Raw genomic sequence first — 12,936 nt, 5'->3', positions numbered from 1 at the left:
AACTCTGTTAATGGAAGAGGCTTCCCATGAATCACTGGGATAAGTGGCCATCCAGGGGCTTTGGATGTTATCACCATGGGGCTTTACAAAAGCACCCGGATCCCAGAATGAGCCGTGCCAGATGTGACTGAGAATTCATTTACCTGGTGGTTCTGACACATCCAGGGTTACAGATGTGACAGGAGGAAGACACAGGCTGTCACCCATAGCTACCAACAAATAAGGAGCCAGGAGGATTTCACAGACAGGAGCGTGAGCATGAATGGAGGTGAGACTTTAAAGAAGAGCGGGTCTCTGGCAGTGTACATGAAGGTGGGAAGTCACAATGACATGTGGCATGCTTAGCAATGACTAGGTGGCCAGCTTGGTTCCAGGGCCTGGTTTGGGACCAGTCGGCAGGTCATCCCGGAGACGAAGTGGGAGCCGACAATAAGACTTGGCATCTCATTGGAGTTGGCTGTGTCCTCTGATTTCCTGAGGCAGATGCTACAGAAAGCCACTGGCAACAGCCCTCCAGCCAGGCTCTTCAGCTACCCAGCTGGGAGGCTGAACCCCAACACAATCAGTTTTAAAAAATCAAAAACATCAGAACACTTGTGAGGCTTCGAAAGCTTGCCTTGCCTTGAGTCCCTTGACAGTTCTGGTGGAGTTAAGTCCAGGCTGAGGCCTGGTATCTGAGGCCAGGCTCCTCGTTGTGCCTGGAACCACCTGAGTGGTACCCGTACCAGAGTAATGCTCCTCAGGGCAGGAAGGCTAGCCCAAGGCTGACTGCTCATGGGACAGTGGTGGATGGAGAGGAAAGGCTCAGGAACGAGAGGAATGCATCATTCTGGGGTTTGGATATGGCTCAGTGGTAACAACTTGTTTAGCATTTGTGAGACCCTCCAGATGAGGAAAAAAATAATACGTCATTTTCCCCACAAAGGTTGAATTCTTTCTTGGTAGGAAATGTTAAGGCATGGCCATTTCTCGGTGGCATGCTGCTCTGTGCCAGCCCTAACTGTATAATAAACAACGGAAACAAGAACACACTGGCTTTTCTCAAGACAGCATTCCAGTCCCAGTCTCAGGAGTGTTCTGGTCTAGTGAAGAAAGGAAGGAGCGAGAGAGCTGGACCAGTCACCAGGAGCACAGGCTGGGGGAAGGGGTCTTACCCCAGGCCATAGGACAACAGGGAGCAGGACTAGACTAGCCTAAGGCCACAGACTTCCAAATAGGATTTTTCTTGAGCTAAGTGACAAGGCCAGGGTGGGTAATCCCACCTGACTCCAGGGTCTGCTGTGTGTGGTGTCTGTGTTCTGACTAACTGCCCAGGCAGCCAGGACAGCAGAGGTACAGCAAAGGAGCAGAAATCCACCCAGAAAGGAAGCCTGTCTCAGTTCCTTAGCTGCTGGGGAACTATGTCTCCCTGGCCAGCCTTGCCCAGAGCCTGCAAACAACTTGAGCTCAGAGACTAAGTTCTGGGTCTGCAGTACCCATCAGGACAGAGTACCTGGCAGGCATGCGCAGGAATGCCGATCTAGCTGCTGACTCATTAGACAAGTATTCTAAGATTGCAGTCCTTGGGAAGATAGATAGACAAAGCGATAAGTGAACACACACACAGACTAACAAGGAACAGTAGGTGTCTGGAGGGAGGGCAGAGCAGAATGTATCTACCCAGGTGGGGAGGGCTCGGTGGAGGGAGCCTTCCTAAGGAGGCAACTCTATGTTGTTGAGATACAAAGGAGAATTGGAACAGCAGGTGTAGAGGCCCCAAGCCAGGGACCAGAGGCTCACAGGACTGGTAATGGTGGGACATGAGATGTTTCCTGAGACCGTTCTGGTCACTGGGTGGGAGAAGAGATGGCTATGGAATTGAGGTGTGGGGACCAGCAGGGTGCCTAAGGGTCTGGATGAGAAACAGAGAGCTCTGTGCCTGTATGGAGGGGTGTTCTGTGTCTGTGCCTGTGTGGAGGGGTGTTCTATGTCAGAGACAGTCAGTTCAAGCTGTTGACAGTCTGGTGTTGGGCGAGGAAGGAGCCATAGGGTTGGGCAGCTGCATCTGCCACTTACTGATAGCAGAAAGTCAGGGGACACTCAGCGCCGGGTAAACTCTCTAGTTGGTAACATTGAACTTCAATTCTGTGAACCATCCATGGCAGAGGCATCAAGTAGTTGGTTAATAGCCTGTAGGATTCTTGGAGAGACGGGGTGCTCTGTTCTTGGGGGTGCTGAGATTATAAGTGGTTATTTTTATTTGAAATGTCCCTCCAAGCTCACGTATTGAAGGTTTGGTTCCAATGCAGCAGTGTTCAGTGGTGGGGTCTTCGGGAGGTATGTCATGGGGCTCTGAGCTCATTCACTGATGGGTTCTTAACTTATTGGGGTGTCAGGACAACTAACTGGTGGTGTGCTCTCGAGGATCTATTGGGACAAAGGCTCCTCCCTTCCTCTCCCTTTGCCCTTCGGGTGCCACAGACTAAGCCGCTCTGCTCCACACATGCTCTCTCTCCACCATGATGCTCTGCTCACTCCGGGCCCAGCGACCATGGACCCAAACCTCTGAAAAGGTCAGGGAAAAACCCTTCCTTTCCTCAAGTTGATTTTCTTGGGAGGTGTGTCACAGTGATGGCACACCTAAAGCTCACATAAAAGGAGGCAATAATTGGTGTGGGTTGAGGAATCAGGGAAGGATTCTGAAGGGAGGTGGCAGAAACAGCTGACTGATATGCTGGCTGGAAGCATTGTCTCCACCTCACAAGGACGAGCCAGCTCAGCATAGCAGAGGGCTAGGGACGTTGGCACAGGGGGCAGAGCTCCATGCCCTCCCCCGCCCCACCTCTCACCTGGAGACCACCAGTCAGAGCCCTGTGCCCTCCCTGCCCCGCCTCTCACCTGGAGACCACCAGTGGTAGGATCAGCATCTTCAGCATCCTCATCAAGAGTTCACCAGGGAACTGGAAGTAACTAATCTCCTAGAAAAACAGCAAGATCAGGGTCAGAGCAGGTGCTACAGACTGCAAAATGCGTGTCTCCTTACCATCTCCAGTGCACTGTCTGGTCTGCATGCTCCTGTCTGGCATCTGGACAGCAGGAGGCAGCGAGAAGAAACTGATTTGGAGCCAAACAACTTGGATCCTGGTGAGCCCCTCCTTCATAACCAGCATGATGACCTTAGCCCTCTGAGTTTCTTTATCTCCAACAGGAGGATAATAATTACTTCATCGAGTCACTGGGAGGCTCAATTGAGAGACTGTGTGTGAGCAACTGGTGTGAGCACTCCAGCATCACACCTGGTGCATCTCTCCCCATTAGCTCCATTCACCCACCCATCCCTGGTGTAAAGTCTGCTCCATTCACCCACCCATCCCTGGTGAAAAGTCTGCTCCATTCACCCACCCATCCCTGGTGAAAAGTCTGCTCCATTCACTCATCCATCCCCTGGTGTAAAGTCTGCTCCATTCACCCACCCATCCCTGGTGAAAAGTCTGCTCCATTCACTCATCCATCCCCTGGTGTAAAGTCTGCTCCATTCACTCACCCATCCCTGGTGAAAAGTCTGCTCCATCTACCAGATTGTAAGTGAGGAAGGCAGGGATGCACGATGTCTCTACAACCCACGCTAGGCCAGGCATCACTCTGGGGACCCCCCTAATCAAGGTTCCCGTCCCACAAAAGGTCCCAGTCTAGTTAATGAGGAGAATGGCCAATAAACCACAGCCTTCTCCCAAAGCAGTAAGACTCCCTCTAGCTTACCCCGGGGAAATCCTGGCTTTGGAGGCAAAGATCCCATTCAGTGTAAAAGAGCCTCCTTGGGCCTTTCATAGCCACCGTCTCCTTGTCCAGACAGCTTGTAACCATCCTGGTAGAAATGAAGACATTCTAAAAAGACACACATGTCCTTCCTTTTCACTATCATACCATTGAGGCAATATACCCCAAGGAATTGGAATTTCCCCAGGAGCCTCATGTTGGGAGAAAAGGGCTGACGTCTAGTGCCAGCCAGAAAAAGAACTTCTCTCCCTGGAGAGATTTTGTACAGTTCTGATGACTTTTCAGACCATCTTGAAGAAGAAAAAGGAGGCCAGACAAGGATGGGTTGTTGATGGTGGGAACAGCAGGACCGCTTAGCTGCAGGTACCTCTTGACCTCTCTTTATTCTTAAACTTTCATGGCAGGACCGTGAAGATGGCTCCAGAGGCCACTGGCCTCTCTGTTCCTCTTCCCGCGGGGCCACATAGGGTGAGCCTTCGGTTTCTGCCTTTTACTGTCTGTCCCTTTAACTGATCTGTCGAGGGTGACGCTGAGCCTAGCGTATGAGGGCTGCCAGAACCTGGGCTTAGCCCCTACCAGCTCTGGCCACAAGCTCCCTCCCAGTGGCAGTCCCAGGAATGAAACCCAACTGAAGGACTGCTGTAAACAGTTGAGCATGCCTTCCAGATGACAATGAAATTCTGTCCTTTACTTGTTCTACAAAATGATTTGTGGATTGTCTGGAATTCTAACACAACTGGGGGCCTGTTTCTAGAACGTTGACTTCAGGTCTTCTGTTTTTGGCAATCCTTGACTGGGACCCTTATTCCAGAGAGAGGATGTGGGGGACAGGCTGAAGGATCTGCAGGCACCATCCAAGGTACATTTTCGTGCCTGAAACTATCTTAAAACCTAGTGCCAAGCCAGTTGTGGTGATGCACACCTTTAATCCCAGGACTTGAGAGCACAGACAGGCAGACCTCTATGAGTCTATATAGTAAGTTCCAGGCCAGGCAGGGCTTCATATTGAGGCCTTGTCTCAAAGAAAAAATAAGTAAAAACAAAGCCAGATATAATGGCTTGTTAATGACCCGATGTCTTGAAAAGCCCCAAGCCATAGGATTGTGGTGCTAGATAGATCCCACCCAGCCCACTCACATCATCGACAGGAAGCTGACCTGGGAGAGGAGGGGACTTGCCACCGAGTGACACGGAAGAGAGAGATCTGGGCTTCCTAAGTCCATTATTTCCAATGTGCCAGAAAAATCCCACAAAAATACACCCACTATGTATCTTTGTGTGTATGTAGTACTGGAGATTAAACTTGCATAGCTGACTGTTTCATCTATTTTTTGCATTAATTATGTGCATGTACCTGTGCATGCTTCCGTGTGTGTGTGTGTGTGTGTGTGTGTGTGTGTGTGTGTGTGTGTGTGTGTGTGTGGCGGTCAGAGAACAACTTGAAGTCACTTCTCCCCTTCCACATGGGCTCTGGGAATAAAACTCACATGGTCAGGGGAGCACTTTGACCTGCCCAGCCATCTCACAGCAGCAGGTTAACAGTATCTTAATCATCAAATGCTGCTCACTGCTGAGCCAAGCGGCATCCTTGCCACCATGTCCCGTTACTTAGACAACTTACATTTTGTCCCTGAAATTAATAATTGACTGTCCTTTATTGGCTTTGTTTTCTTTGAGCCTCTCATTAATTTCTTCCAAATGTTTTTATCTATGAAAACATCTAAGCAAGCATTCCGTACGACAGAAGCACATCCGTTCCCTTTTATCTCATCTGGACTTCAGGCCGGCAACTTTTCACCTTCCTGTTCTGGTGTGTGTGTGTGTGTGTGTGTCAGGAGAGTCATGTCTCAAGGCCCAGCTGCTGTCCTGGCCTCTTGGCTTCCGTTATGGGATTGATCCTGCACAGGATCAGTGTTTCTGGAGATGTTTGTTTCTGTTCTTATTTAGGTGGAACATCTTATTTGGTAGCTTCCTGAGAAAAGATGCAGAAGGTGACTTCTGAGTCCTTCAGCTAATTGTCTCAGCCCTACTCTTCTCTTACAGTCTGGTTATATTTGAGATTCCTACCGGAAAACAATTTCCTTTTCTGGTTTTTTTATTTATTTTATTAGTATTGTGTATGTGCGTGTGCATGGTGCATGTGTGGGCACACAGACCAGAAAACAGCTTTGTAGAGTTAGTTCTTTCCTTCCACCTTTGTGTGGGCTCCAGAGATCAAACTGGTTGCCAGGCATAGGCAGCAACCCCCACCTGCTGGGCCATCCCTTGGCCTTCCTCTTCCAGTTCTAAAGGGATGCTTTTCCTTAAACCGCCAGTCCGTTCCGATGTCTTACAGGAGCTTTGTTCCCTTAGTATCTCCCCCCCCCTTAGTATCCCCCCCAGTACCATTCAAGGCTTGTCTGTTTTCCCTCATTTTCCTGTAATTTCACAGGATGTGCCATTGTTGGGGAAGACGTTCCTTCCTTTTCTTTCTCGTCTGTACTTTTACTCTGGGATGCTTTCTTATATTCACTGCACATGTTCTCTCCTCCACTTTCCTGTTGGATGTTCTTTTTCATATTTCATCATTTGGTTTATTTTGTGTCAGATTTCTACACCTCCTTCCCAGACACCGACATTTGATATTGATTCTTGTCTTCTAAAATTCAAATACTCTTTTTCATTCTTGATGGTTCCCTCATTTTTTAAAAAGTAGTTTGTTTATTTTATGTGCATTGGTGTTTGACCTGTGTTGTGTGTCTGTGGGAAGGTGTCAGACCCCTGGAACTGGAGTTACAGACAGTTGTGATCTGCCATGTGGGAGCTGGGAATTGAACTCAGGACTTCTGGAAGAACAGCCAGTGCTCTTAACCTCTGAGCCATCTCACCAGCCCTGTTCCTTCTTTACAACATCTGTGTTGGTTATTATTATTATTTTTTTTTTTGTCAACTTGACACAAGCCGAGGTCATTTAGGAAGAAAAACCTCAGTTGAGAATGAAGGAGCCGTAACAGGCCGGGGCCTGGCAAACATGGCTCCGGCAGGCCTTGTCCTTCTCTTCCTTACTCCCTCTGCTTTGCTAAAAACCGTTAGATTACACTAAAGCTAGCCCTCAATTTGGCCCCTTCCTCCTCCTGAAGCTAACCACCAAGGTCCAGCTATCAAAGTACTGAAGTCCAGCAATCAAAAAACCCCTTTTGGCCATCCTAATTAACCTGTCCAATCAAAATTAAACACCTCAAGGGTTTCCCCTTTATAAACCGCCATTTTCCTATGGGCCACATCTGTCTCCTCTCTATCCACTCTGGGACAAATGCCCCCAGTTCCCTTCCCCTGCTCCCTCATCCTCTATCTTCTTTCTTTGTCTCTTATCCCTGCCCTCTGTCCCTCTGGAGCAAATAAATCTCCTTTGTGCAGAGAACTTGGCCTTGGGAGTCCTGTGGCAACTCCAGTCCTTTCAGAGAAAATGCCTCCATAAGGTTGGCCTGAGCCAAGTCTGTGAGGGCTCTTCTTGATGAGTGATTGGTATGGGAGGGCCCAGCCCACTGTGGGTGGCGCTACTGCTGGGCAGGTGGGCGTGGGCTATATAAGAAGGCCTGCTGAACAAGCCATGAGGAGCAAGCCAGTAAGCAGCACCCCTCCATGGTCTCGGCTTCAGTTTTTGCTTCCGGGTTCCTGACCTGAGTTTCCGCCCTGTTGCTTTGGTTGTGGTGTTTATCACAGCAACAGGAACCGGACTAAGACAGTGTCCAATGCGCTGCTGCTGCTGCTGCTGCTGTTTGATATTTGTGGTGCGGGGCTGAGACCATGACTTTATGTACACTAAGCACACAGTAACGTTGAGCTATACCACTACCCCTACATCCCAGTTCTTTAAAATTGCATTTATTTATTTACTTGTGTGTATTTGTGTGGGCATACATGTGCTACATACAGCATGCATGTGGAGGTCAAAGGACAACTTTCAGGAGCCAGTTCTCTCCTTCCTTTGTATGAGTCCTGGGGATTGAACTCAAGTCATCAGGCTTGACAGCAAGCACCTGCACCTGCTGAGCCCTCTTGACAGCCCCATTCTGTGTTATGATAACTAGCTCTCATGTCTCCAAAGATCTTAAGAAATGAATTTTCTGAGAAAGGGTCTCACTATGTAGCTCTGGAAGGCCTGGAACTTAATATACAGACCAGGCTGGTCTTGAACTCACAGAGATTCACCTGCCTATGCTTCCCAAGTACTGGGATGCAAGGTATGCACCACCACTCCCAGCCCTTAAGAAAGGATTTTAAGAGTCTTCAGAGGGGGTTGGAGAGATGGCTCAGCGGTTAAGAGCACTGGCTGCTCTTCCACAAGACCCAGGTTCAATTCCCAGCATCCACATGGCAGTTCACGACTGTCTGTAACTTCTGTTCCAGGGGAGTCAACACTCTCACACAGACAGACATGCAGGCGTGCAGGCAAGACATCAATGTACATAAGAAATACAAATAAATAATTTTTTAAAAAGAGTCTTCAGAGACCCTCTTTTCTCTTCATTTAGTCTCTGGTTTTGACATTTGCAGCGTTCTCATATTTCTAGTGACTTCTGCTCATAGGTAAGTATGGAGTACAACGCTTCTGGGCTTGTCACTGAGGGTCCCTCAGGGCAGAATGATATGTATAACCTGCAGGGAGGAGACAAAAGCCCGTTTTCTCAAAGAATTCATGTCTCTTGTGAGGCTCCAACAAGAAGCCTGTGCCTAAGCCCGGCTGGCACTGTCCCAGGGCTCTGCTGGGGAGGCTGCCCATAGAATGCCAGTGTCTACAGACTGCTTCAAGCATGCACCTCACCAATGCCCCTTTCTCACCTCACACAGGAGGGCCTGATGTCCCTGAGGCAAGCTTCTCTGAGCCCTGGGCAGACCAGAGTTAGGCACAGTGGAGAGAAGAGTCCTCTGACCATGTGGCTTGGAAGAGCTCTGGGGCCAAAGTACCTGCTGTCAACTCCATACTTCACCCCTGCTTTGCCATTCCAGCTCAGCGCCCTTTGGAATCCTGTGAGAAAAGCCACTCAGTGTCTGCTCTTATGGGCTAGGATGCCAGCCTCCTGGGCTCTACTAGAAGGGACTAGCCAGCTCCATCCACTTCCCATACCGTCTAACCGAAGTTCTTTCTCAATGACTCGATGTTCTCTTTGGTTTGTGTAGTTTATGTCCTTGAAAATATTCCATCAGGGCTGATGAGATGGCTCAGCAGGTAAAGGGGCTTGCTGCCAAGCCAGAAATCTTTTAATTTCAGTTCCTAGAGGAGATAACCGACTCCTGCAATTTTTCCTCTGACTTCCACATGTGCACTGTGGAGTGTGTGTGTGTGTGTGTGTGTGTGTGTGTGTGTGTGTGTGTTTGCAAGTGCATTCCCATGCACACACATATACACACAAAATAAATGCAATGATTTTTTTTTTTAAATTTCATCAAATTCCTAGGAAGGAAAGCAAACGGATGTAATTATAAATCTTCAGGACTTAAGTGGAAGTCTCAAAATGTCTCTATTTCTTTAATGAATTATTTGTATCCAAAGATAAAGTCACATTAATTTTGTGAGTTTCACTTCACAAATAGAAGATTCTACCATTTTCCAAATCGTTTATGATTTCTGCCTCTTGCATAAGCTGAAACAATTGGAAGGGTTTGCTGTCTGAGTCACAGGCAAAGAGACCAAACAGAAAAACCCTGGCATCTAGAAGACAATGCTCAAGAAGCCACTTCCTGCCAAATAACTGTTCTCACACTCCATCCATGCCTCCTTCAATGTGTCTGGCAGGTTAGTCCAGACCTGAATGCATCAGTGCACCCAAGCAGACGGGGAGGGCAGTTCTGATGCAGGAGGCCCCAGACAGTTGGACTTTTACTAACTGACATTCCAATTTGTTTTCACAAAAATAATCTTCCTGCAGGAAATAGATAGTTGCTGCTTTGGAACCTGAGTGCAGATTAAAGAGTGCTGGGGGTGTCCCAGGAGGGAGGGTGTATTTCAGCTCTCAGGTGGAAAAGAGACAGCCAGAGGCGGCTGTTCATAGTGCAGAGCCACAAGTGGAGAGGGTACTGGTGCTCAGTTGCCTTCTTTTATCCAACCTGCCCCCCCCAACACCTTTGGGATGGTGCTGCCCACATTCCAGGTGCACTGTCTCTCTTCAGTTAAACCTTTTAGACAGCCTCCTATACTTCCCCAGGTGTGTGTTACCATGGCGATTCTAAGTCAGAGTGGTCAAGATTAGCATCACAGGGAGACAGGAGAGGGGGTGAAATGGCGTCCAGTAAGTGCCCACTGTCCACCAGACACTGCAGATCTTTACCCCCTTAACGATTCTGGGAGATACACATGCTCCCTTTCCTCCACAGATGAGGAGAGTGAGGCCAAAGAGGAGCAAGGCCTTAGCCCAGCCGTTGTAGGGTGAGTCTGCTCTCTTTAGTCCATTTCTTAATCTGTTTATCTCCTTGAACACAGGATTTAGCTCTACTCCACTTCCTGGTGCCCCTCATTCTCAATCTGTACATTTTGTATTTTTGTTTGCTCAGCTTGCTCCTCTTCATTATAAAGTCTTCATTAGAGTTACCACTAGTAACCACACAACAGAGTCTATACTAGGTAGGCTGTTTTAAGATTTCCTCTGCCAATGGAATCAAGTCTACTGCTTTTCTAACCTAAAGTACCAAAGTCTAAATTCCTCCATAAACATGGTCAGGCCTGTCACAGCAATACCCCAGTCCCTGGTACCAACTCTCTCTTAGGGTTTTTATTGCTGTGAAGAGACACCATAACCATGGCAACTCTTGTTTTGTTTTGTTTTGTTTTTTTGAGACAGGATTTCTCTGTAGCTTTTGGAGCCTTTCCTGGACTAGCTCTGTAGACCAGGCTGGCCTCGAACTCACAGAGATCCACCTGCCTCTGCCTCCCAAGTGCTGGGATTACAGGCATGCACCACCACCGCCCGGCTCCATGGCAACTCTCATAAAGGAAAACATTTAATTGGGGCTGGCTTACAGTTTCAGAGGTTTAGTCCATTATCATCATGGTGGGGAGCATGGCAGCATGCAGACAGACATGATGCTGACTACATCTTGATCACAAGTCAACAGGAAGTGGTCTGAAGCATTGGGTGTGGCTTGGGCATACATGAGACCTCAAAGCCCACCCTCACAGTGACACACTTCCCCCGACAAGGCCACACCTACTCCAGCAAAGCCACACCTCCTAATAGTGCCACTCACTATGAGCTTATGGAGGCCAATTACATTCAAACCACCACATTCCACTCCCTGCCCCATCAGCTTGTAACAATCTGTGCTTTGGGAGTCATTGCTTCTTCCTAAGTAGCTTCAGGTGGTGAGCAGGGTTGCTTGGTGACCAGGGGGACACCATTCCTTTAATGGGAGGTTTGAGACTGAGTCTGAAGCCTGGCTCCAGCCTCAGGACTGTGTGAGGTATCAGAAGGATGAGGAATCTATGAGGTCTGGACTCTTCAGGAGCCTGCCGACAGAATCTCCTGAAGACAGGCTCCTCAGAGCCCCCCTCCCGAAGTCTCCATGGTGCGGTCATAACCAACATCCCGCTAAGTGGGTCTAGCGAGAACTCCTCACCCTTAAGCCCCTCAAGAGCTGATCCAATCTCTCTTTCCCTCTTCTCAATATTTGATCCCTTGTCTGCACTGGGCAAGGACCTCATTCCTCATGTCTCCTCTCTTAGTTATTTCCTGCCCGCTGGCCCATCCCTCTGTGCCTGGGTTGTGAACCCCAGCTGGCTCTCTGTGGAGCTTCGGCTTGTCTCTCCAGCACGTCTTGACACCTGTCTCCATGGTCCTGAGCTGTGTCTTCCCTGTTGAATAGGCATCTGTGATGTCTTCTGTAACATCACCAGTGTCTTCCCTGGAGGATGCATTTACGTGGCCAATCTACTTCACCTGTCTCCCACTTCCCATCAGCCACACTCCCTGAAGTTTCCTCTGTGGGACACCGTTCTCACACCTTCCCCTTCAGCCCAATGTCACTTGCTACCCTTGCAGTTACCCTGTCTGGCCCACTACCACCCCACCACCCCATGTTCCACCCAGCCCAGGGATGGCTCCAAAGATCTGCTCCATCCTTCTTCCTCCCCATGGCTTTACACAGTTGTCTGTGATGATGGGAAACTTAGAGCTCTTGGTCCCTGAACTCCAGCCCCTTAGTCTCACTGTATATTCTAACACCCCTCCCCCGCAAAAAAGGCTCAACTCATTGCTCCCAAGTTTCATACGCCCTTGTACCTTATCCTGCTGATCCTGCTGCATAGAAAACCCATCCTGGCCCCCTGGTCATGAAGGACCTGTTGGGGGTATTCTCTGAAGACCCCTGGTCTCCCCACCCTTGCTCTCAACCCTGTGCTTTTTCAGTGGTATGTTTTTGCGCCCAACCGTGCTGGCTTTGTGGCTCTGTTTCCGCTTTGCCAACCATTCCTGACATCTCATACTGGTGGGTCTTTTTCACACCCATAATCTAGATGGGAACATTGAGGCCCAGAGAAGCAACCTAGCTCACCTACTGTAATGACACTGGGAGCCCCAGCCCTTCAGACCCACACACCCTGGGGGGCCTGACCTGTGGTGAGAGGCGCTGGGTCCTGAGGAAGAAGCCAAGGAGGCAGCCCACGATGACAGACAGCACCGACAGGATGAGGAGTCCATTGTGTCTACACACTGCCCGTCCTCTAGCCAGAACAGCGCCCAGCACCATGCTGAGCCCGGCCGGTTGGCACCATTCCATGCACTGTAGGATGTGGCCCAGGTCTGGGCTGGAGGCACAAGCCTCTCGACTCAAAGATGAACAGAGTCCTAAGCACCTATCGCCAGCCTTGCAGCCATGGTCTGTGCGGCCACCCAGAAGGAAGCCACAATCCTATTACCAGCTGCATCATTAGGAGCTGGGAGCAGATTAGGGCCTGGGAAATTAGAGCAGGCCACGTGGTCGGCGTGTCCAGTCCTCAAAGCCAGATGCTCCTCTTGAAAGGGCAGAGGACGAGACACCATGAGAGGAAGCACAGGTACATCTCCCCACCTCATTCCAGAAAGATGTGAAAACACGGCAGTGAGATACCAGTCACTGCCAACCTCTGAAGTGTTGGATGGGCATCCGACGGCTGTCCTAGAAGCATGTGGTTGTATTAGCATGGTCCCTGCCAACGCCAGTGCTCAG

General features: G+C 49.4%; 1 protein-coding gene across 1 annotated transcript in view; it reads right to left on the bottom strand.

The window, feature by feature from the left end:
- Positions 1 to 12,507, bottom strand: part of Slc1a7 (solute carrier family 1 member 7) — a 44,936-nt gene extending 32,429 nt beyond the window's left edge. Inside the window, exons 1-2 of the mRNA XM_036179101.1 lie at positions 12,343 to 12,507; positions 2,878 to 2,957 (exon numbers count right to left, since the gene is read on the bottom strand). Coding sequence (XP_036034994.1) covers positions 2,878 to 2,957; positions 12,343 to 12,507 — 245 coding nt within the window. The remainder of the gene's footprint in view (positions 1 to 2,877; positions 2,958 to 12,342) is intronic.
- Between the last annotated feature and the right edge of the window lie 429 nt (positions 12,508 to 12,936).

This window comes from Onychomys torridus, chromosome 2 (genome assembly GCF_903995425.1).
Source record: "Onychomys torridus chromosome 2, mOncTor1.1, whole genome shotgun sequence".
NCBI lineage: Eukaryota > Metazoa > Chordata > Mammalia > Rodentia > Cricetidae > Onychomys > Onychomys torridus.
Note: the sequence above shows the minus strand (reverse complement) of the source record. Positions and strands in the feature narration are given on the sequence as shown.